This window comes from Sparus aurata, chromosome 6 (assembly GCF_900880675.1).
Source record: "Sparus aurata chromosome 6, fSpaAur1.1, whole genome shotgun sequence".
Taxonomy (NCBI): Eukaryota; Metazoa; Chordata; class Actinopteri; order Spariformes; family Sparidae; genus Sparus; species Sparus aurata.
This window is the reverse complement of record NC_044192.1, coordinates 32,577,153-32,601,303: the sequence shown is the minus strand read 5'-3', so window position 1 is coordinate 32,601,303 and position 24,151 is coordinate 32,577,153. Positions and strand designations below refer to the sequence as shown.

At 41.5% G+C, this 24,151-nt stretch overlaps 3 protein-coding genes and 1 long non-coding RNA gene across 6 annotated transcripts; 3 read left to right on the top strand and 1 right to left on the bottom strand.

Moving 5' to 3' along the window:
- Nucleotides 1-1,629: 1,629 nt before the first annotated feature.
- ift52 (intraflagellar transport 52 homolog (Chlamydomonas)) lies at nt 1,630-5,853 on the top strand. The gene is made up of 14 exons (XM_030421267.1): nt 1,630-1,853; nt 2,121-2,288; nt 2,414-2,501; nt 2,692-2,821; nt 2,944-3,019; nt 3,250-3,321; nt 3,404-3,530; nt 3,617-3,700; nt 3,818-3,886; nt 4,379-4,533; nt 4,614-4,701; nt 4,914-5,022; nt 5,319-5,464; nt 5,545-5,853. Exons 2-14 carry the CDS (start codon nt 2,170-2,172, stop codon nt 5,584-5,586), a joined length of 1,305 nt encoding a protein of 434 aa, XP_030277127.1. The 5' UTR covers nt 1,630-1,853; nt 2,121-2,169; the 3' UTR covers nt 5,587-5,853.
- LOC115583978 (uncharacterized) lies at nt 5,806-6,859 on the bottom strand. The gene is made up of 3 exons (XR_003984464.1): nt 6,720-6,859; nt 5,987-6,624; nt 5,806-5,894 (listed from the first exon to the last, which is right to left on the bottom strand). It is a non-coding gene; the product is annotated as an uncharacterized LOC115583978 (long non-coding RNA).
- A 358-nt stretch (nt 6,860-7,217) lies between these two features.
- mybl2b (v-myb avian myeloblastosis viral oncogene homolog-like 2b) lies at nt 7,218-14,479 on the top strand. Of its 2 annotated transcripts, none has more exons than XM_030421265.1 (15): nt 7,218-7,515; nt 7,947-8,043; nt 8,160-8,231; nt 8,340-8,432; nt 8,525-8,745; nt 8,855-8,987; nt 9,071-9,133; nt 9,763-9,978; nt 10,074-10,343; nt 10,422-10,564; nt 11,006-11,105; nt 11,207-11,317; nt 12,791-12,907; nt 12,999-13,130; nt 13,246-14,479. In XM_030421265.1, exons 1-15 carry the CDS (start codon nt 7,496-7,498, stop codon nt 13,372-13,374), a joined length of 1,917 nt encoding a protein of 638 aa, XP_030277125.1. In that variant the 5' UTR covers nt 7,218-7,495; the 3' UTR covers nt 13,375-14,479. The 2 variants fall into 2 exon arrangements, with proteins under 2 accessions (XP_030277125.1, XP_030277126.1); XM_030421266.1 differs by having other exon boundaries at nt 7,219-7,515; nt 9,074-9,133.
- Nucleotides 14,480-14,921: 442 nt separating this feature from the next.
- rpn2 (ribophorin II) lies at nt 14,922-22,901 on the top strand. 2 transcript variants are annotated; one of them, XM_030421039.1, is made up of 18 exons: nt 14,922-15,025; nt 15,364-15,554; nt 15,707-15,802; nt 16,142-16,317; nt 16,431-16,506; nt 16,650-16,784; nt 16,870-17,046; nt 17,136-17,254; nt 17,798-17,903; nt 18,018-18,109; nt 18,204-18,318; nt 18,508-18,702; nt 18,819-18,905; nt 19,162-19,257; nt 19,766-19,841; nt 21,010-21,139; nt 21,691-21,794; nt 22,222-22,901. In XM_030421039.1, the coding sequence occupies exons 1-17, from the start codon at nt 15,013-15,015 to the stop codon at nt 21,740-21,742; spliced, it is 1,932 nt and encodes a 643-aa protein (XP_030276899.1). In that variant the 5' UTR covers nt 14,922-15,012; the 3' UTR covers nt 21,743-21,794; nt 22,222-22,901. The 2 variants fall into 2 exon arrangements, with proteins under 2 accessions (XP_030276899.1, XP_030276900.1); XM_030421040.1 differs by lacking the exon at nt 21,691-21,794.
- Nucleotides 22,902-24,151: the final 1,250 nt, after the last annotated feature.

Sequence of the window (24,151 nt, the reverse complement as noted above, 5' to 3'; positions counted from 1 at the left end):
CAGGAAGAGGCTAAAGCTGCCTCTTAGAGTTTAGTATCCAGTATCCACCTTCAAATCATGTTAACTTGTCTGGAAGCTGAACACTTTGAGCCCTCTAGAATCAACTGGGCTGGATGATGTTGCTATTGGGGATTTTTTGCCCTTCTTTCATAGTTACAGTTTAATAACTTGCGAAGCAGCTTGATATCAGTAAGCTGTCTTTTGAGGACCCTGTGCATACCATGATGTTGTTATAACACCGCTAGGCTGCTGTGTCAAAATCCCTTCAGTGGCTGACACTCTTCCTGCAGCTTGGTCTGAAAAGTGAAGCCGGCGCCAGAGTACTTTTAAGCTTATGAGAAAGTGACCATGTTTGTACCTTGATCTATCTCAGTAAACAGTTTCCCAATGATGTTGATGGTCTCTGTTTCTAGTTTCAAGTCTCGGAGCATGTCAAGGAGCATGTAAGTGTCCACCATCTCCACCCCGTCCCCGTTGATGGAAACGGGTGTTGGGGGGGCTCTTCCTGTGCTGGAAGTCCACCACCACCTCCTTGGTTTTCCGGATGTTGAGCTGAAGGTGGTTTCTTGCCACACCATCCACAAAAGTTCTCAACTGGTTCCTTTTATTCCTCCTCCTTATTGTCTGTGATACATCCAACAATGGAAGAGTCGTCAGAGAACCTCTGCAGGTGGCGTGTCCGGGAGTTGTATCATGGCTACTGTCCATCAGGACAGAGGCACTGCAATGCCCATGCTTTCCAGCTTCTACCTCTTGTCCACATATGGTCACATCAAGCTCCAAAGAAAACAAGATAGTGATACTGCAGTCCATCATAGCCAAAAACTAATGCCACAATAACAGTTTCTCTGCTGGCCTCATCTACATCATCTCCCTCCCACCATAGATAGCTACAATAACATGACATCTGTACATCCACCCCAGTGCTTTACATTGACATAGATCTTTTGGCTTAATATTTCTGCATACTGCATATTTTCTTATCACTTGACACTGTGAAATTTGGCACATTCCTCATATTTTTCGCATTCCTGCACAACACAGCCCCCCCCCCCCCCCCGCCTTTTTTTTTCAAAAACAGATATTATTCATATACTCTGTTCTTTTGCAGTAGTTGCATTTAATCATTTTTTTATTTTCTCTCTCGCCCCCGCCTATTGTTATGCACCAAAATACCAGGGCAAATTATTTTCATGTTAAAACCTGGCTGTTACTTGGGAATAAAGCTGATTCTGCTGCTGAAACGTCGCCACACCAAGTGTTGAGTGTCGCTAATGTCAGTCGTGATGCAGTACGAAGTATTCACAAAATAATCAATCTCTGTCTTGCAGCACTAACTATTAAGTCACAACATCCAAAATGAGTTCAATGGCATGACTTTCTTAGTGAACTACAAACAGACTCACATATGTGCACACTGTATTCTGTCCGGGCGCAGCACTGTGACCTCGCAGTTGAGTTCCGCCGTTTTCGTTTCGTCGATTAAAAATTATTTTAATACGTCTAACGTAATCAAAAATATAGAGTTTGGGTATTTGGGACTCTTTTGAGAATATAAGATCATAATTACGATCCTTACGCGAATCGATATCTTGACCATTCCCTTACTTATTTCCCCACACTGCTGCACTTGGTTGTTATGGGGTTAGCGCCCTTGGTTACCACTTTTCACCCATCATGCATCACTGCTAGCTAAGTAAATTGGCCAACTTTAACTTGTGAATGCTAAATAACAAAGCGTTACAGCTGGACATTGATGTTATAGGCTAACAGTTACCGTAGCTTTCTTTTTAACTAAATAAGTAGAATAGAGAAACGTTGATGGTACGCATCGAACTCTAACGTAGCGTAAGGTAAGGATGCTCAATGTTAGCCATTAGCTGCAGTGCTAGTTAATAGCGATATTATCTTAACGTCAACCCGTTAATTTAGTTGCCTTGTCAGAAATAGTTAAAACGCTAACGTTACATTGTTTGCATTGTGGCATTGCTGAATAATTCAGTGGAGTGTTAATTTTAGTCGGCGAATCACCGTGCTAACATGGGACAAAGTTGGCAAAGGTAGTTATATTTTATGGACATTTCAAGGGGTTCTGACTTGAAGTTACAACCTGTTTCTAGGTGTATGGCTGAAAATAAGAGTCAGCCTTGCTGAGTGACTAATGAAAGAATGGAGAAGGAACAGCACAACACTGTCGTCTTCAATTTTTCGAAAAGAGAGCTGTTCACTACAAACAATGGATACAAATCCATGCAGAAAAGGCTACGAGCTCAATGGAAAATCCAAAGGTAAGACCCTTCTCTGGTGTCTTCAGGCTAGCTACTTGTTTTGGATTGAACCAATACATGTTCCATAGTTGTGCTGTAATTTCGAGGAAACCCCTCAGTTGCTGAGTAAATGCTGTCTTCCTTAGTATGAAGGAAGAGCTGGCTCTGGACAGGCTGAAGGGTGTCAAGTTGTGGATAACTGCAGGTCCGAGGGAGAAGTTCACAGCGTCGGAGGTGATGTATCAGAGGGGAAAAAGCTGAACATTTTCAGTTAAAATCAAATGTAAAAAAATAATTAACATGCTTAGATATGTGTGATATCTATATAACTATTCTTGGAATGTGAGATTTGGAACATCAAAATTAACTTTTACTGTGCTGCTTCAGGTTTTCACACAAACACATTTGTCTCATTTTGCTTCAGCTCGAGGTACTGAAGCAGTACCTGGATGGAGGAGGAAACGTCCTGGTCATGCTCGGTGAAGGAGGAGAAATGAAATATGACACCAATATCAACTTTCTCCTGGAGGAGTTTGGAATAATGGTCAACAATGGTGCATATTGGAGTTTGTTGAAATGACAGTTGACTTCCTCCACGCAGTTAAAGTGTGTGTATTTTTCTGACGACTGTGTTGAACTCTGTGGTGTTTTTTCTTTGTCTTCATCACTACCGTAGATGCTGTTGTGAGGAACGTGTATTACAAATACTTCCATCCCAAAGAGGCGCTCGTATCCAATGGTGTACTGAACAGGTTTGTCTTGACAACATGTATTATTTAAGTCACACAAACACAGCAATTACATACTGTATACAAATCAGGCCCTTAGATGGTAGCCCTATTAGATTGAAACCAGATGATAGATAGATAGATAGATAGATAGATAGATAGATAGATAGATAGATAGATAGATAGATAGATATACTTTATTGATCCCATAGATGCACATCAAAGTCACAATCGTCTACCCTTTCCTTGTTTAGAGAGATCAGTCGGGCTGCCGGCAAAGTGGTCACAGGAATCATTGAAGATGAAAATGTTGGAAACAATGCACAGTAAGTGATCAACTTTTAATACTGCATTTCCATTTTGAGGGGGCTTTAAGAAGAAAAAGCTTTTCTGTCTTTATTTGTGCAGGGCTCTCACATTTGTGTACCCGTATGGTGCCACACTGAGTGTGATGAAGCCTGCTGTGGCTGTGCTTTCAACTGGCTCAGTCTGCTTCCCCCTCAACAGGCCTGTACTGGCCTTCCATCATGGAAAGGTCAGAGGCGCAGTGTACTTTTAATACTCAATCGCAGGCCATGAAATACTTACGATGTTAATTAATGTCCTTTATGTCTCATGAAGGAGGCTGGCAAACTGGCAGTGTTGGGTTCCTGCCACATGTTCAGTGACCAATACATGGACAAGGAGGAGAACAGTAAAATCATGGTGAGTCAAGTTGACATTTTAAATTCAAATCAGCAGGGTAGGAGAGTACTCTGTCCAATGGAATTTGTTAAGCGTCAGTTTTTGTGTACAGAGGTCTGTTGTTACTTTTCATTCCAGGATGTTGTACTCCAGTGGCTCATGACAGACAACATTCAGCTGAATCAGATTGATGCTGAAGACCCCGAGGTGAGGAAGTATACTTGACATGAGCATATTGTCATTGATATTGTCTATTAGATTATCTGAAATCCATTCTGTCTCGGGTTGCAACTACAGATTTATTTCACTATCAATTAGTCCGCAGATTGTTTCCACAAGTAGTGTCAAAACATAGTGTAGAATGCTGATTGGAAGGTGTACTGGAGGAACAGACACCTAACTTGGAGATGTGCCGATCACGATGAAGTTACAGAATTGAAGAAAATAGTCTTGCTTTAACAGTCGTCCTAGGGATTTTCAATGGCTCATCAATACCCTTAAGAACAAGACTCATGTTGAAACTTTGGTAACTAATGAATCACAAAAAAGCAGTAAATCCTTACATTCATTAAATGTAAGAAGCTAGAAACAGCAAATGGTTGGCATTTTTTTTATTTAAGTGTTGATATTATCAGCTGTGGATCAATTTTCTTTCAATCTGCTAATCTTCGCAGCTCTTACCCTGTCCTCCTGTCCTAGATCACAGATTACACCATGTTGCCAGACACGGGGTGTTTGTCGGAGCAGCTCAGAGTGTGCTTACAAGAAGGTGATGAAAACCCCAAGGACTTCACCTCTCTCTTTGATATGTCTTTGTTCAATTTGTCAACTGACACTTTGCCCCAAGTCATTAGGTGAGAATGCAAAAATGTGTCACCCGAGTGTTTCACTGCTCTGCATTTCTCCATTGCTAAAACTTAACTGTCTTCTGCAGTGCTTACAAGCAACTTAATGTCAAAGACGAGCCACTTCAGCTGATCACGCCACAGTTTGAGACGCCTCTGCCACAGCTTCAACCTGCTGTAAGTTTAAGTCCTGCGTTTCCGTCACAGCCATTGTTTTGTCAAACTTAAACTGGCAATAGAAGGTTTTTACTTTTATGAAGTAAATATTTATCGCATAATCTCATGGCTACTGAATGATAAACTGTTCAGATTAGTTTTCGTAAGACATTATGGGATCAAACATTTTGTTCACAGCCTCACAAGCTTACACCCAAAATGTTGTCTTTCAGGTTTTTCCACCAGCCTTAAGTGATTTGCCTCCTCCCATGCTGGACCTGTTCGATCTAGATGAGACCTTCTCATCTGAGAAAGTGCGCCTGGCACAGCTCACCAATAAATGTAGGTTCTGTACTTCACTTAGCCAAACCGGTTTAGGCCCCACACTTTTTGATCACTGAAAACTGACCTTTTTGGAAAACTCCTTCCAGGGGGGAGATGTTTGGAAACTCAGTTTGTAAGGTGGACAGGCGGAGACAATGATGTAGACACATTTGCTTCCTAAATAGAATCTTATCAGTATGTAGCTTCATTGGCAAACATAAAGTTGGAACATGTATGCAAGAATAGACTGGTAATTTCTGAAAGGCTCATCTGGGTGGTATGACTGGTTTTTTAAAAACTGGTTCCATTCACAGGTACGGACGATGATCTTGAATTCTACGTGCGGAAATGTGGCGAAATCCTGGGAGTTACTCCAAAGTTAGACAAAGATCAAAGGGATGCGAAACACATCATGGAACACATTTTCTTTCAAGTTGTAGAGTTCAAGAAACTCAATCAGGTGAGGCACCCTTACAACTCCTTCAGCTGAGTTTATTATGCATCGTTGGCCTCTTCTAAAATGCATTTCCCCTCTTACAGGAGCATGATATGGACACCGAGGCACCATTTACGCCATTGTGATCGGATTCACAATACATTTGTTTAACTCCGTTCTTTCAATATACTGTACTATTACCAAACAGGTGTGTATTCTTTAGTAAAATTTGTTATCGGACTGTTGCAGTTGTGGCCGATGCTCCATAAACCTGGTACTGCAGTGATTAGAAACTGTACATAAACTACCATTTTTTTTATACACATCTTTTCAATGCATTTCATTTTGGAAGAAATCGTAATACACCTGAGAAAAGTCATACCTTTATTTAAATATTAAAATCTTTAAAACATTATGGTGTAGTATTCTTTGCATTAAGCCTCACGCATGGATCCTGGAAAACAAAAGGGAAGATAGAACATGGTTTAGCAGTCTTTGCCAGAGCAAAAGAACGATCAAAATAGACAACTACACTGAGCTCCTTACCTTCACATGTACATCCAGTGTTTTAACCAAAATCCTTTGTCCTTGATGCATGGTGAGTGCAGAGGCAGTCATGTACCACTCATAACCCTTCTTGCCAAACCTATGAGTTACCATGATAAGGGTGGTAGAGGGACATTCTTGGCCACATCAGGGAGAAACTTCAGCATCTGAATGTTGTGAAGTCTGTGGTTTAGGACTCCATGTTTGCTCCAGAGCACTGGACTCCACAAAGAGTTTGGGGCTGTTGCTCTCGGGTTTAATCAAAGACACGTCCCATGACATTTGAGAGGCAGTGAGATCATTGTTCAGCTGGTCAAAAAAAGCAGCCCCTTTCGGCTTTTGAAGGAGCACTTGGGGAGTAGAAGACATTCCTTGTAAAGGCACAACCAGGTGACAGTTGTCAGTGTCTTGAGCGTTTAAGCTGCTCATTGAATAGGCCTGAGAGGGAGAGCCAACATCAGAGGACAGGCAGAAGGAAGCCAGGATGGACAGCCTGGCATCAGATCCATCAGCCACTGTGTCATTTGACACTCTTGATGTGGACAGTTGTTCCAGGGACAAAGCAGACAGCAAACTCTGCTCCTCAAAAAACTTCCTGTCAAGCTCCGAAGGAGATGAACACTCAAAGCTTCTCATATCTAGGGGGATACATTTTAAATACCACTTAGAATCAGATCATCTAATCAGACTTAATGTAGTATATCGATCGTGAGAATGAAAAATGTTTTCTTACCTTTAATGACAAAAACTTTCTCCATTGTTTGCTCTGGACGGCTGCTTGTCTGCTGAGCGCCAGGTGGGTTTTAAACTGTTGAAGCTGCGTGTTAATTGACCCAGCTGGAAGGTGAGTAGGTGATCAGTGTGGAGGAGGTGGGGTAGCATACAGCTTGGAAGGTGCAGACATATTTTATTTATGGTCAATTTTTGTTTTTTTTTATATTTTTTCTATAATTTTTTTAAACACGTTTAGTTAATTATGATTTTTGAAATAGTTTTTTTAATATATAAAGTTTGGTGAAAAAAAAAATTGGGGGTTACATGACAATATAATGTATGTATGGTATTGTACAGGATTCAGCTTGTCACTTTATCCTACATTAATATATAACCCTTGATTGTATTACCCTAAGTTTGCTAATTAAACATGTTTGTTAAAGATTAGCGTTTTTAGTTTAGATTTTATTTTGAAGCTCCCACCGGAAGTTATCAATACAGCCCCTTGACCCTGCGCGCACATCTAATGCGCAACTACGTCACCATCCAGTTTCTACGATAGAGAAGGGCGCGAGATAGAAATCCAGGAGCGCGGAGAACCCGGGCGCTCCGCTCCAGCTGGTTACGAACTACAACCCGACCGCTCAACACAACAGCTCCGAGCCTCCATCACCACCACCGACCACGTCTTTAAGACAGTAAACCTGTGGAATACAACCGAATATACATGCACATGACGTACAACAGCAGCAGGACAAATCACCGTCTGACCGTAAACAACAGAAACAGAGGGAAATGTCTTGGTGGCCGCGCGGGTAAGATGTGAATCTGTGTTATCTGAATTAACAGTAGCGTTAACAGTAATTATTTTATCACAGACGAGTTTAACGTTAATATTTAAGTATACGGTTTCGATGGCATACAGTTTGCTGTGGGGAAAGGTTTGTATTTTGACCTCTAACTTCCCGTGGCTACTTCACGGACCCTCGTCTGTGCCGCCCTTTTCGAAGAAACTGGATAAACAGGCTTCGGCATTTGATTTAACTCAAGACAATCACAGCGATCGAGTAAACATGTCAAACTGTGAACCGACCTTTTTATTCTGGCAAACAATAGTTTATAAATGTGAGATTGGCGCTTCGAAGTAAACCTGATAGTTCAGTTTCCCTCGCCCCACCACCAGGGCGGGGGCGAGAAGCTAGTTTCTGCTTCCACTGTCAGCTCACCACAGCTGTTTGTTTCTCAGCGAGGATGGAGAGGAGGCCATGCATCAGGACACTGACTCTGATGTGGCAGAGCAGAGGGACGGTGGGAAAGTGAAGGTGAAATGGACACAAGAGGAGGTGATTGCCTGGACTTGTCCTAGTGATTTGCATATTGTCTCAGCTTATTCTCACCCTGTAATAATGGCTGTAGAGGCAGACAGCAGACACAAACATGCGTGTTTTTGTGTTTACAGGACGACAAGCTCAAAGCGCTGGTTCAGAAAGTGGGACCCAATGACTGGAAATATATTGCCAGCTATGTACCGGTGAGTGTGGTCTTCATAGTAAGCCTGAAGGCGTCCACGTCCAAGTAATGTCAACAGTAATCCCCACTCAGTGTTTAAAGCTTCGTGCTTTTGTTTTATTTTTCTCAGAGTCACACTGAGCACCAGTGTCAGCACCGCTGGTTTAAGGTCTTGGATCCAGAGTTGGTTAAAGGTCCTTGGACAAAAGAGGAGGATGAGAAGGTAGGTGACACGTTAGCTAACGGTGCAGGGCTTTAACAGAATAGTATATTCAGAATGAGTTGTAATTCAGGTGCATTCCCCTCATTCCTCAGGTTATAGAGCTTGTGAATCTCTACGGCAACAAGCAGTGGGCAATGGTAGCCAAACATCTGAAGGGTAGATTGGGGAAGCAGTGTAGAGAGCGCTGGCACAACCACCTCAATCCCAATGTGAAGAAGTCATCTTGGACGGCGGAGGAGGACCTCATCATCTACAAGGCCCACCGTCTGCTTGGAAACCGCTGGGCTGAGATCGCCAAGCTGCTCCCTGGAAGGTAAATACTGTCCGACGATGCTGCATCAGCTCAGAGGATGACTTTGAAATTGCTGACTTGGATTTCTGCGTGTGGAAATGATTGACAATGTTATCATATTTATTCACAGGACGGATAATGCAGTGAAGAATCACTGGAATTCCACCATCAAACGCAAGCTGGAGATGGGCTTCTACGCCGGAGAGGTCTTGAGGCCAAATGAGCTTGAAGAGCTGTTGGCCCGTGTTAATAAAGATGTGCAGGTGGGCTGTCTTTCCACGATGTTCTCCTCTGAAATGGATACAGTGTATGAACGGTATGGAAAATATTCTGTTTTCTGATCCAGCAGGTGGCCAGTTGCTCCCAAGATGGAACAGACAAAGAGCCGGAGCAGAAAACACACCCCTCAGTAAGCATCCGGTCACACTGGAAATGTGTCACAATTAAATAGAGGGTAGCTTTGAATAATCCAGTCTTGCTGGAACTGTTTTTAGGGGTCGGTAAAATGACGATATGGCAGTACATTGTATTGTTGATATTATTATTGACATGTGCAGGCTCTGTAAACACATGCTCCCGACAGTTTGACTCACCACAGACACTACTCCATGACTCCTTCTGTTGTGGTGTAAAATTCTGTAGATTGTAATTATATAGTTTGAAAATAATTGAAATGGTCCGTACTTGTATCATTCCTTCAAACATTTTAACTCCAGGTCTGTTCTGCTCTCTGGCAGCTCAGCTTTTCGCCAGGTTATGGGAATTTAACGTTGGCATGATGGTGATCATGGACATGTACAAGCTGTAGTTGGTGTGTTAAAGAGGCATTAAGCTCTATGCGCTTTTGTACACATTGTTTCAGCTCAGTTCATGTCAAATTCAGGAAAACAGACACCATGATACAATGTATAAGTACATTTGGTGCACTTTACTAGATATTGTGGTGTATAGAATCTGCTCAAAAGAATATCTGTATTACACTGCAGTAATAATGTTTTAAATGTCAGTATTGTCATAGTTGTCTACTGTTTCCACCAGCTACAGGAAGCATTGGTCTCTGCCCCTGTTAAAGTCCGACCCAGTGAAGCAGGACCGTCAAAGGCTGAGTCCTCTCCAAAGGAGAGTTTAAGCCCGAAGACTGAAACAGACTCAACCTCAGGAGACATGAGCTGCTCCAGCTGGGTGGTGGACAGCTCAGGCTTTCTCTCCCCTAATGGCCCGGCACTGAAGGAAGTGCTGGACTTGGTGGATGGGGTAAGTGTCCTCAGTAACTAACACATAGCTTGTAATTTAAATGTGTGTAATCATGTGTGTCCGCAACCTCTTTACAAAATGTCTTTTTCTATCAGGACCTTGAAGGCTGGTGCAACCTAGCAGCCTTTGACCTGCCAGAGGAAAGTCCGAGCCCAGAGCGCCACCAGTTCCGTCTGGAGGGCAGTGCCTTGCAGGAGTTGAGCAAAGGCAGCAAGGGGGAACTTATCCCGATCTCCCCTGGAGGGGTCACTCCGCCCTCCATACTGAACCACAGAAGCAGGAGACGCATCGCCTTGTCTCCCGATGGCAACTCCATGACTCCCAAGAGCACTCCTGTCAAAATCTTGCCCTTTTCTCCATCTCAGGTAAGTAATATAATGCTGTAGCGTTGACCCGGGCAACGTCATTTGGGACACCCCACTAACCGCAGTGTGTTGTTCCAGTTCCTCAACATGTGGACCAAGCAGGACACTCATGACCTGGAGAACCCGTCCCTCACATCAACACCAGTTTGCAGCCAGAAAGCCATTGTTACCACACCGCTACAGCGTGACAAGACGCCGCTCACTCAGAAGGAAAACTCAGCGTAAGTGATCTAATACTAGTGACGTGTTTTATATATCCATGGTGCCATTTAGGATCCAGTTTCTGATCAGCAGTATACTTGGATTCATTAAGACCATCATGTCTATGATCAAACCTGTATCCCCTCACTCTTTAGTTATTAGCACTGATCAGCTGATCATCTTACGTCAGTTTAAGATAAACTTTGATTCATATGTCAACATTTAAGTACATTGCTCATTCTGTCCAGGAGGCTGTTCCTTGCATGTATCAGATAGATTTCATTAACGTTTCGTGTATTAAGCTGCTTATTTTAAGGTTGTGGCTACAGTTTGCGAACATTAGTTTCTTGAAAATGTGAAAAAGGTAAACCTAATATGATATGATAAAAAAAAAATATGATGCGGGTTGCTTAATCGATGCTGGATTTGATTTTAAACCTCTGTGTATTGTTTTCATGTAGGTTTGTCACACCCAACCACAAGTCCGATCTCTGTACAACCCCACGGACTCCAACGCCGTTCAAAAATGCCATGGAGAAGTACGGTCCTCTGCAGCCTCTGGTGAGCATCTGTGACAGTCATTGAAATGTTGTGAGATCAGTCTATCGTTTTATCAACACTTCATTAACACTACAATGTAATGTGCGTGTGTGTGATGTCAGCCCCAGACTCCAAATCTTGAAGACGACATAAACGAAGTCATCCTAAGAGACACTGGGATTGACTTGGTTGTTGTACGCACGACTCCACCTGAGCAGAGACGCAAAACGATGGTAACTATGAGTCAACTTTCATTGTTTAACACTTATTTTAATGTTTTCATTCACTGTTGAAGGTAAACCCTAACAAGTTTATCCATCATCAGACATAAGACACCATAACAAAACCTCATTTAAAAAATTGGCTTATTCAAAAAACAGGTACTGTTGTACTTCATTCTTACTGAATACAAAAACGTTTGGAACAACCGTTTTTCAGAAAGACCACTGAAATTAGACCTCTGAATTGGCTCTCCAACCCAATGTTAGTGAAAGTTCTGTTGTCAATGAGATATGAAAGCATCAAACTTTTATTTAAATAAAAAAAAGATTTGTACACTTTGAAATAATGTGATGAACATGGTGAAATTGTATGTAAGCTAATGTGTGATGCAGGGGATTCCTACACTGAAGAAATTGTAAACAAGCATTGTGATCCAGTCTATTGAGTTGCAGAAGCTAACGCAACCGCCGCTAGCTTAGATGTGAAGTCTGAGTTCAGCCCACTGTTAAACTGCATGGTAACACTTAAGCTCAGTGTAAATTTAGTGTGTGGTCTACAAGCTAGACTTTGTGCAAAAAGAGTGAGAGCTGGAAAAGTGTCCTCAAGCGTTTACTTGTTAGTTTGTTTGTGATCAAGTACCTGTTGCAACTCTTCAGTGTCTGTATGTAAACTAACACTGTATATTGTTTGTAGAAGAGGAATCTTGTTCCCCTTTAATGTGAATGTAAATTTTTACTCCTGGCTCAATTAACCCTGCAGTTGTCCCGGGTATTTATGGCCTCTGGCTTAAAAGTTGGGTGAACAGTGGGGCTGCAGTTAAAGACAATAAAAAAGTAACAATTTCATGTGCAACTCTCGACAGGGATCAGAAAGAAGCGAGATGTCTCACTCCTTAGCAACTACAGTTATCAGCTCCTGGGGAAAAAAACGATGTATCTAATTCAGATTATAAGCGATTAAAACACGTTTAAGGGCTTCTGGATGTATTCTGATGAAGTATATGATTTACTGCTTTCTACTGTTCGCTGTTTTAAAAAACAGAAGGGCAAACTCGTTCATTGGCAATGTAAACAGAGCTGATTACAGATTATAAGTGGGTTTACACGCATTTAAAAAAAACGAAAAACCTAAGCATACACACTAATGCGGTGTAAAAGTGGTGGTCGTTTGACTGCTTGGGAGCATTGAGTACTTGCTGTGTTTCAGCTCTACAATGATTCACATTAACACATTCACACCAAGGAGCTTTGCATTACAAAGACAGTGGTCCACTGTGTGTCAGTAGACGGCTGCACGGGAGTGTGAAATCCACCATACACTTACTCCCCCCAAGCAGATATTTCTCAGCTTCTGCCACAGCTGCAATTCAAGATTGCTTTGAACCAATTTATTTTTAGCTTCAACGCTAAAATCTAGATGAAACCTGCTTCCGCCTATTACCTGAACTTACCGTTATTGCTTTATTGATCTATTTTTATTCCTAGCATCGGCCTCCTATGAAGAAAGTGCGTAAATCATTGGCCTTGGATGTCATGGACTGCCAGGTGATGCCTAAATCCAGACGCAAGTCCCTCAAAACTGAAGTCAAACCCAGCATCAAGGTAAACAATGTGCAAACATATAAGTTATCAGCCTGTGCTAGATTTAACGCATCTTAACAGTTTCTTGTCTTCTGTTTTTTTTTGGCCACAGGAGGAGTCCGTGTTGGTTCCTCTCAACTCCTCCTCATTTTGCAGTAAGCAGCATGAAAATATTCTGGATCAGGGCTTCCTTTTGGGGCCAAGTGACAGCGCCATATTTCCCAGTACAATGGCTCCCACTCCAGTAAGTTCCAGCTTTAACTTTTAATGAAATGAATACTTTCATCAATGGAAAAAGTATTGCAACATGACTTCTTTACTTTAATTTAATTCTACTCTGATTTTTTTTAAATCTTCAGATGTCTAAAGAATGGGAGACCATTGTCTGCGGACAGACTAAAGACCAGCTCATAATGACAGAAAGAGCACGACGCTACCTTCGCTCACTAAAACCCCACGCTACCAACCGGGCTCTGATTCTGTCCTGAGTCTTCAACATGTTGAAAATACACAATTTAATATTGCTGTTTTTCCCCTTACCTTTTGCTGTTGTAATTTGTGGTGGGGAGAACATGTTACATTTAGCACAGTTTTTGAACAAGTCATTGGCAATCAAGCTATCAACATTGTGAGAGAATGGAGCATTTTAGATTAAGTCTCACTCCAGGGGCCTTTTTCCAGGCTTAAGAAAATTAATTCATTACAGTTCATTGTATTGTTGTCATTTAAACATGTTGAATAGAAGAATGAATGTAAAAATGAAAAATCACGGCTATATACGTTTGCTATCACTGAAAAGACAAGGTTTTACGTTGCATAATGTGTTTGTAATGTAACAGTTTTTTAAAAATTTGAATAGTACGAACACTCCGGTTGCACCTCCATACCTAAAGCTCTGTTGTATAATACGTGAATATGGCGTAAATTCGGACAAGGGATCAATGTTGAAAATGTCAAGTTAGCCTTGTCTGTTTATGGATTTATAATATAAATCTCAATACAGCAAAGGAGGTCATCACAGGAGTTAAGTTAGACATCTGGAAATCTAAGAACACAAATAATCCATCAATTTGACTCGCTGCTTACGGAAACACAACAAAGTGATGAATATACTTGGGAAGGTTTTATGTTGTATCCAAGTGTTCATATATAATGGAGGCATCGAAGGCGTACCAATGTTGATGGCAACAGTATTATGTTATTTGGCACTGTTTGTAAATATTTAGTGTTGTATGTTTTTACTTTATTTTTAAAACATTTTGTTAAGAATTGTAATTTAAAAGGCCTATAATATGGCCAATATACATTTTCTTCCTGGTGTGAAGGCAAGGCAGGGTTATACTGTACTGCATATCAAACCTTTCATTGAACAGTTGGCTACATGTGGTTTTATAACAGGTTCGGTTCAACGTGGATTAATGTCTAAAACACTTCCACTAAATATTAACACAGGTCTGTGTTACAGAATAGTGTACAGTTTCACATTTCATTTTAGCAAATGTTTAGAGTTGTTTCAGGTTGATTGTCCATTTTCCTGCTGTTTTAGTGCCTGGAAACAAGTCAAAGGACAATAAATAACTTCAAGATGGAAAATTGTTTTGTCATTTCTTGGATGCCTGTAATTTACTTGAGATTATCATAAATATCAGCCTCAATTAAATTCAGAACCCTATTTCAGGATTTTTATATATATGTAAATAGATATGGGCCTTATGTGTAGTGAATCTGGAGTATTTTAAATGCAGAACAATAGATATATCTTGATAGAAATAGTTACATATTTAATAGGTTCAATTGATGAATGATTATGAATATAAAGTAATTGCTTGCATGATTTTTTAAAACAAATGTATAACTTAAAAAAAAGTTCTACTCTTTTGGATTATAAAAACGCCTTAGCCTATTTATTAACATTATAAATGTGGTAATACAATAGTCATGAAATCATCAATATAATTATTATATGGTACAAAGCGAGCAAATCTGCCAACGTGTACTTAAAAGACATTGCTTTTATTTTGAAATGTCAAATGTGCAACCGGATATTACACTTGTGATGACAGCTCGCTCTCTGAGACACCGGAAGCAATCGTCGGTTTTGGTGACGCTGCATTAGACTGCAAGACATGGACCGGTCTAGTAAGTGAATTACTTCTTAAATTTCAGATATGATATCAGAAATGGGTGTTCTTTGTGCAATTTACGTTTTGTGTGCCTTTAAGGAGATGCTAGTTTCATAATTAGTGTATAAATGGCTCCCGGCGCGTGAAGTGAGTTGCTTCCTACTGACGTTAGCTAGCTCGCCTCGTTAGCTTAACCTGCAATGAACGAGCGAGCGTTGTGTCAATGAATGAATTGATACCGTGAGAAGAGGTAGTGGATTATAACATTGTTTTATAGTTTCCTCTCTTCGGTGTTTAAAGATAAATACTCCTTTCGACTGGCTTGCAGTTTAACTTATGTAACTGTGTCCGCAGGGTTGCTCGGGTTGTTCCTCGTCAGCCTGGCTCTTGCTGGAGCTCAGGCGCTCACACCGGCGCACTACCTCTCCCTGTCTGATGTGTCCCGACTGCAGAACCTCCTGAGCCAACAATTCACCGACCTGGAGTCTGCATACTACTCTGTTGTAGGTCTGACCAAGCTTGGAGCAACTGTTCCCGACCAAGACGTAAGAAAATCGCTAATTTATGCTGTTAGTAGTTAAAAGACGAAGGGGTTCTTGAAATATACATTTAGTCATACACATTCAGATATCTAAATGATACATATCACATGAAGTGTTGTTGCTCAGTGCTCTTAAACGTGTTTTTTTGATTCCAGGGAGTGTGCCAGTTCGTAAAATCCCAGCTTGACCCTACTAGTGTTGACTCTCTCTTCTTTGCTGCCGAGATCAGTCAGGCCATTTCAGGATGTGAAGTAAGAAGATACTATTATGGCTATGATTCTTGTGTCTGTCCCATAGCCGTTCATCACATTCAAAAGCATTCATGGATATAAGTGTGCGGCTGTGTTGGGCAAAATAGAAAAAAATTGACTTTTTTTTCTCAAAATAAATCATTTTGCTTGAAATCTGCATAATTGCCTCACTATAAAGATGTTAAAACCATCCCTCATGTGATTTTATGAAAGCAGAATAACCATATATATGATCATTAGTTTGACCTGAACATTGATGTGGCAATATGGACTTGGCTGTACTGTACTGTGAGCCACTAAGAACCAAAATATTGATTTGAGATTTTGTTCACTTCATAGATCCCCGTGTCCAACGAAACCCGTGACATCCTCCTGGCAGCAGTCAGTGAAGACTCCACCATGACACAGATTAATCGGGCGGTGAGCGCAATCGGTTCTCTGGGGCTTCCTCTGGCCTCCCAGGAAGTTGTTGGCGCTTTGACAGCTCGCATCAATAAAGAGGACAATGTTATGGCGTAAGTGTTAATTACATTGGTTAAGGACAGTGGTAGCATTATGTGTGTAAGGACCCGCAGTGATTGTACAAATTGGGAGCAATTAACAATAAATGTGTATTCTCTTTGGACAGTATCACTTCAGCTCTGCAAACAGCAGCCCGCCTGTCCCAGCAGGCAGAGCTGGGAGGAATTCTTGAGGAAATTGAGGTGAGCTCTTTAACTACCACCAGGTGGTGCTGTGTCACTGTCCTTTGACTCAGAGAGACTGACTGGAAACTTCATTATTCACTTCCTGCTGTTTTCAACGTAATCAAGTTTAACCTATTTTCTTTGTGCTATTTTTCTTTCAGGATTTGACCGCTCGTTTGGATGATCTTGGTGGCATCTACCTCCAGTTTGAAGAGGGACTTGAGGTGACTGCCATGTTTGTGACCGCCGCTTATTCCCTGTCAGATCACGTGGACATGGAGCCCCCTCTGAAGGAGGTATGATCTCTAGTCCGTCAGCTGTTTTTCAAGCGTTGGTGTTATTTTTCCTCTGAAACTGATGGACTATGTTCTCCCCAAACAGGACCAGGTCATCCAGCTGGTGAACGCTATCTTCAGCAAGAAATCCTGGGACTCTCTGGCTGAGGCCTTCAGTGTGGCGAGTGCCGCCGCCGCTCTCTCCAGCAACCGCTTCCATGTGCCGGTCATTGTTAGTGCTCAGGGCCCGGCCACAGTGTCCCACAGCCAGCCAACCCTGCAGGTGCAGATACTGCTACTCAATCCAGCTAGAGTCCTCTGCATGGTTTTTAATCACCCGATAGTGACCCTGTTTCTCTGTCTCATGCACAGCTCCTTGTCACTGATGTCATGTCTCAACCTTTGGCCTCAGCCAACGTGCTGGTGGAATCTGCCTACGCTGTGGCCTCCAAGAGCATCATTCTCAGCCAGGCACCGTTCACACTTAATGAGTACGTATCATTAGAGTGATAAGTGTTAGCCTTATATTATTTACCAGAGGTGTTGTCTCGGGTCACTCAACCGGACAAAATCAAAATAGACTTGCAACTTGACTTTTAACACCAATGATTCATAACTTCACACAGGCTGCAGCGTTATTTAGTTAGTGTGGCACGAATCACTGCGTTTCCTCACTCAACTAATTCAGTCTTAGGATGTTGACGCTAAATTCCTCGGATCCACTTTTAAATTGTGTTAAGTTTAAGTTTAGGAATTGAGTGCAAAGACTTGAGATTGAGATTCCAAAAGCAGGAAAAAAAATATACTAATGACATTTTGGTAACTCATTAAATGTTTATACAATAATATCAGGCAAACTGTCGATCAATTTAGATTTTATGTTTAGCTTGGCACATTACGTTTCTTTCATGGTTGTATCTACTATATTAACTTATGTCAGTCAGTTTTGGAGTGTTTTTAGGCAACATTCTTCATCAGTACTTCCAAGTTGTGATAGGACATGCACTATGTTTTTTTTTTCCCCCAATTTTCAGTGGCGTCTTTGAACTGAACTTCATGTCCAACCAGCCAGCCAGTGGATACTACCAGTTCACTGTTGCAGTGACCGGAGATAGCAGGCTGGTTGCCAATCATGTTGAGGTGAGGTGGTGTTTGGTGGCCTAGGTTGCCAGTCAATTTGCATGTGGTTTCGTCACTCTTTGTTTATGGGTTTGCATTGACGTAACTTTATGTGTTGCTTATGTCCACCTGTAGCTTAAAGTGAAGGTGTCCACTGAGGTGGCTGTCACTAACATGGACCTCTCTGTGGTCGATAAGGACCAGAGCATCGGCACAAAGACCAGCAGGTTAGGAGACAAGTTTTATAAGTGAAACCTTCTTTCTAAGCCTTAGTAGCTTGATAATAGTATACTGGATGCTCTTGTCTTCTAAATGATCCAGGGTGGACTATCCTTCCAAAGCCAAGAGCTCCTTCACAGCAGACAGCCACCAAAACTTTGCTATGTCCTTCCAACTGGTTGATGTCAACACTGGAGTGGAGCTGACCCCACACCAGGTGTGTAATCAGGGTGGGACATGAAGACACATCAGCAGCAAAATCTGAAAAAATCTTATTGCTGTTTCATTATCATTTTTGTGACCACACAGCATTAGATTTATATCTCGTATGCCAGAACCAGCATCAGAAGCTTCAAGGCTTCAAATCCTGTTTAAGATTAAGATATATACATTTTGTCCGTCACAGACTTTTGTAAGACTGCTCAACCAGAAAACTGGCCAAGAGGTCGTGTTTGTGGCTGAACCCGACAGCAAGAATCTGTACAAGTTTGAGTTGGACACAGCGGAGCGGAAATCCGAGTTCGACTCCATCTCTGGTACCTATTCCCTCTACCTCATCGTTGGGGACGCTACCCTGGAGAATCCCATTTTGTGGAATGTGGTAAGTGTCTCTTCAGCCTTGGTTGCGGTAATGAGGATTATTAACTCATGTAACAAGTGCTCAGCCAGTCAGTAGTTGATATCGGGCTCTGACACTGAGTTGTATTCTTTTAAAAGGCTGATGTGGTTCTGAAGTTTGTGGATGAGGAGGCACCGGCTGCCATCCAGCCAAAGACTCTTTACGTACCAAAACCAGAGATCCAGGTAATACTCATGTTCTCCTTATTCCTATCAGATCAACCACTAATTTCAATCAGAATAGCTCCTTATTCATATCAGGATAACTCCTAACAGAATTACTCCTCATTTCTTAAAGATCAACTCCTCATTTCTTTCAGATTATCTCCATCTTTATATCAGAATATTTATATTTCTTATATCCCAGTTAGTCTTTATTTCCATCTGGATTACGTATTATTTATGAGTCCAGCAGTTCAACCCTCTCCTCTTATCTCCGCAGCACTTGTTTAGGGAGCCAGAGAAGAAGCCTCCCACGGTGGTTTCCAACACCTTCACTGCACTCATCCTGTCGCCGTTCCTGCTTCTGCTCATCTTGGTAATACTGCAGACTTCTGTGCACAATGTTTCCTGTTTTTCTCTCTTTTTTTGGCCATCAATCCAAATGTCGAGCAACTTATTTATGGAAATGATTTACAAACCATTACTGTTATTTGAAAGCACACCTAATAACAAAGCTGCTTCCATCAATACTCAAAAGCTTTTTTAATCGAGCATTCATCTTTGTTATTATAGTTGTAAGCACAGTGGTCTATTTTTTTCCTCCCAAAAAGCTCTTCAGTAGGAAGCCTTCGTACACAGTGACAGTGAATGAGGCTCCAGTACTGCATGAATATAATGTTTGTTTTAATTATTTTTTTTAATTTGAAATCACAAAAGCTACAGTGTATTCTTTTCCCTGCCATTTGCAGTGCTGAGTAATAGTTATTGTTGCGGTGGATCCGAGCATTGTGTGCTTGGTGGTAAACAATTTGTCAGCCCTTTTGTTTGCAGCTCTCGCAGAGGATCCAAATCACATTGTCTTTTATTCTCCCTCTCGTCTGTAGTGGTTTAAACTCGGCGCCAACATTTCCAACTTCAGCTTCTCTCCCAGCACCGTTCTGTTCCATGTAGGACACGCAGGTGAGTCCCTATCTTTGAAATTATTATTTTTTTTCTCCCAGATTTGATCATTTTACAGCATCTTCATCCGCTATTCACCTGCTGTTGTTCAAGCTGATAAGTGAATTGCAGTAATTACAGTGTGTGACATTGGGCATTATCACAATTAATTATAATTTCAGCCATGCATTATTCATGAACTTCCACACATAAAATCTTATATCCCCAAACCACAAGTGTAGTTACTGTCAGAATTGATTAAAATTGCAGGAAAAGGAGAACTGAACTGTGCTTATTCGAGCAGTCTAATAAAGTCTGATAATTAAAATTATTCAGAAGGGGATCCAGTTCAATTCTATATAAATAAGAATTGTAATCTCAGAAATTATTTAAAACAAAAAGGGCTCAAATTTGATTCCACAAACATTTATTTTAACAGCTATGAAGACTGCATTGCCAGCTGTAAATACATTGTAGTCAAACGAAGAAAAGGGAGTTACTACGTCAAGGTCAAGTTGAAGAAGTATAACATGTATGCTACAATATGTTTCTGAAAACATTTTCAGTGAGAAGGGCAGTGTAGTAACAGAATCTTGGTTTGTAATTTATCAGACAGTTTCATCAGAGTTTGACACGTCACCCCTCTCTTGATTTGAGAGACAAAGAGGAGCAGGTCATTCTGTTTGTGTCCGTAGATGTGGGCATAAGATAGGTCAAAAGTACAGTCTGTATGTATTTAATAACTCCAGTAGCTAAAGATTTTTAAAAGACGTCCCTTGAGCTTACTGATTTTGAACATTTTCCCTGAAGATGAGTCATCTGCCAACTTTCTCTCTTTATGAACATCACGATCCAAGTAGCTCTAACCACACAGACTCGTTAAGGTGTCTGTGGGCCATACGTTAGCTGTGAACATGTTTGAAAACAGTATATTAAAAGGGTTAGTAATGTATTCTTGAAAACATCGTCCTCTCTTCAGAGTATGTAGTGATGCGATATTAAATATGTACAATAAAATAAATCAATCAATAAATACAAATTAGAGCCCCCCACTCACTTGAAGAATCACTGTCAATAGGGATGTTATATTACATTGTTGTTGTGGGAGGCTCCTAACGATATGATACAGAGGGCTGCAGTGTAATTATAAAACTATTATGGGTGCATTAACTTGGTTGTTTCATTTCAGCCATTCTGGGCCTGATGTACGTCTACTGGACCCACCTGAACATGTTCCAGACTCTGAAGTACCTGGCAATTATTGGCGGCGTAACTTTCCTCGCCGGGAACCGCATGCTGGCCCAGAAAGCAGTGAAGAGGTACGTCTCCCAATGGTGCCTGGCACAAATGATTTCTGGAGAGTCCTTCATCCCAGAGAGAAAGCCTAGCCCTTTTTAGACGACGAGGATACGGGATCTTTGGGGCCTCTTGGTAGTTCTTAGCCTTAAACCTGAGGAAAAGTGGCTGTTCCCTATCAGTAGCTCCTCAGTTGGTCCCGGGAGGCTGACTTCAGTGGCAGGAGGAGAGCTAGTGTGTACTTGGATCAGGAGAGAAGCGTGGCAGCAGGATCCGTCAGAGTGATGATCTGAGTGGGCAATTTCTTCACTATCAATATGTAGAGCCCTCAAAGGGCCAGAGGGAGCAATTTGCAGCCCGTGTCACTGACTCCTGACGTCACGCTAGAATTGTTCACTTTTACTTCCTGTTCTTACTTCCCCTTTTAAGCACGTAGATTATTGCAATTAATGATTTTCGCAAAAATATCCAGTAAGGACTTTATTTTCCTTCTTTTCCAGCTAGTCTGTCTCCTTGCAGCTGTGTCTCTTTAACCCCTCTATCCACCCCTCGCTGTCTCTTTGCTCCTTTTCAGGATTGCCGCAGAGCAAAGTAGTAGGTTGGCAAAGTATAGGAGCCTACGATAAAGCCCCCCCCCCCCATTTGTAACAAATGAGTCGGTCGTGCTTCAAGGCTGAAGTAAGGGCATCCTCAGAGAATTGCATCTCCATAATGGCTAGCAGCGTGCATGGCTGTGTGGTGCTCACTCATTCTAACTCCCGAGTGTTCACATTTACTTGCCGCCCTCCCCCTAGTCTGCCTCTCACTCATCTCACCCCATGACCATTACAGCCATATCCACACCATCACTTCAATAAACCCTCCACTGTGGTCTGTTTGACTGACATGTTTTGTGTTCATGAGTCAAGCTGTGCATCATCCAGATCTGAGACATTAGTCATGAGAGTTCCCCCGTGTTCTTGCCACCATACATTCTGTTTGTTCTTGAAGGGAGCGCATTTAAATGCATGATCAACCTTCTGCCTGCTTTGCGAAAGATGAGCTGTCGAAGACATATTCCTGTTTGTTTTAACTGACGTTTTTTTTTTTTTTTTCTCTCCCACAGAATTGAGAAAAAATAAGGGCGGGAAAATTAAAAGAAGACACTGACAGAGCTCATTTTTGTTTCCAAGGAGTCATTCAACGAAGCATCAAATCAGACTTTAAACACACGGCGTGGCAGTTCAAGAACCCATTCAACAGTTTTAAACATGCAGTTTGTCTGTGTTGCCAAATGGAAGAAATCGAGATATCACAGTGTCTCTGAGGACAAACGCTCACCTACTGAGGGCTGTACAGCTACTGATCATTGCACTTCATCTTCCTGTGAGATTTTGTTTTTCTTATTGTCCAACATGCCAGTGTTTTCTAAGTGAGCTGGGATTTTTATTTGTGGTCTCTTGATTGATATTTTTTTTTTCCGTTCATTTGTGGATTTGCTTTTTTTTGTACATTCCTCTCTGTTGTTGCTCAGTGCCCATTTCACCTCAGAACCGAAGCTGTAAGTCAACATGTGTAAGCTGATGAAAATCATTGGCAGTAGCACTGATTCTTTGATCATTACCAACTATGCCAGTGTGTTTGCGTCTTTGGTACATCAGATGTGTGGGAGAAGTGGTAATCTCCTATTTGATACAGAGTTAAGACCCCCCCCCCCCTGAAAAAAATGTTAATAATTAAATATGGGCAATTTGAGGATACGATGTTTTTGTAATGAAGGAGAGGAAATAAAGAATCTGAGGTGAATTGAAAGTTTCTTGTCTTTCTTTGGCAGTGTAATAAAACAGGAGCAGTGCATGTTATTCCAAGATAACATGCACTTACTACCTTTAACTTTCTTTTGAGGAGACTGAAACATTGTGAGCAGCTACAGTGATTTTGACAGAAGGGTGGAAATTACATCTTTAAGTCAATTATGCGGGACGAGCTGTATGGAGCCATTTTTCCCTTTTTTTTTTAATACAGTTATTTAGGAACACAAATGTTTCCCGACCTACGGAACTTCACCTGATTTTCATTTTAGAGTGCACTCATCCTTTAACATGAAACTGCTGCTAGATCAAAAGTTTCCTTGAGTGACTGACCTTTTTTTTTTCTTCGTTAGATTAACTAATAAAAAATATTTGGGCTAGAAACGCCTTGAGGTCCAAATCGAACCATATGGCAGGCCAACTTTGGGCTGATTGGATCTATTCATTGACTCTTCGGAGAAAGAAGTATTCTGACTCTTAAGTAAATATACAGTATAACAAAAGAAAATAACTTGTAATCCTCTCTTTGTGTTTGTCTTAAAGTGTGTCTTGCTGAGCGGCTGTGGAGGTTCAATAACAAGAGAATATCGTACTGAGAAAACCACAATTGTAATTGGGCAGCCACTTGATACGGCTAACCCAAACTGCTGTAGTCTCACCTTAACTTCATTTTTAACTTGTAATGCGTTTTGCACAGAACGAGGGTTGTTATGTCCCCGTTTTTTAGTCACACCAGGAAGGAATCTGTCTGGTATGGAGTACACCCTGACCAAGACTTCCTGTGGCAGATATTACCATTCGATATTGGTCTACCACAGAATAGTTTTGGCAATACTTTCCAAAGTTGTAGTGCTAATGAATGTAGCTGAGCAAGAAGGGCCTATTTTTTCTTACAAACAGTCCCAGCAGTGAACCAGTGTGCATGAAGTCAGTGGAGCATTTATCAACTGTACCTGTGCTGTGACTACACAAACGGTCTAGAAGGGGTCCCCACTGAACAGGTGCCACAGAACTAACGGGATGGTGAGAAAAATGTCATCCACATTCTGTTCGTGCTCACACAGTCCTGACAAGAGGGCCAGTCAGTTTGTGGCGGCACCTGTTTGTAGGAGCTGTAAAGCCCAGCTTCTCACTGTGCGACAGACAGAAAGGTTTGGGTTACTTCACCTGAGAGAATCTTGTGTTTTGTTACTTTTTTTTTTTTTGGCAGTACTAGTTTTACTGCTCTGAAATGGGCGGGACTCA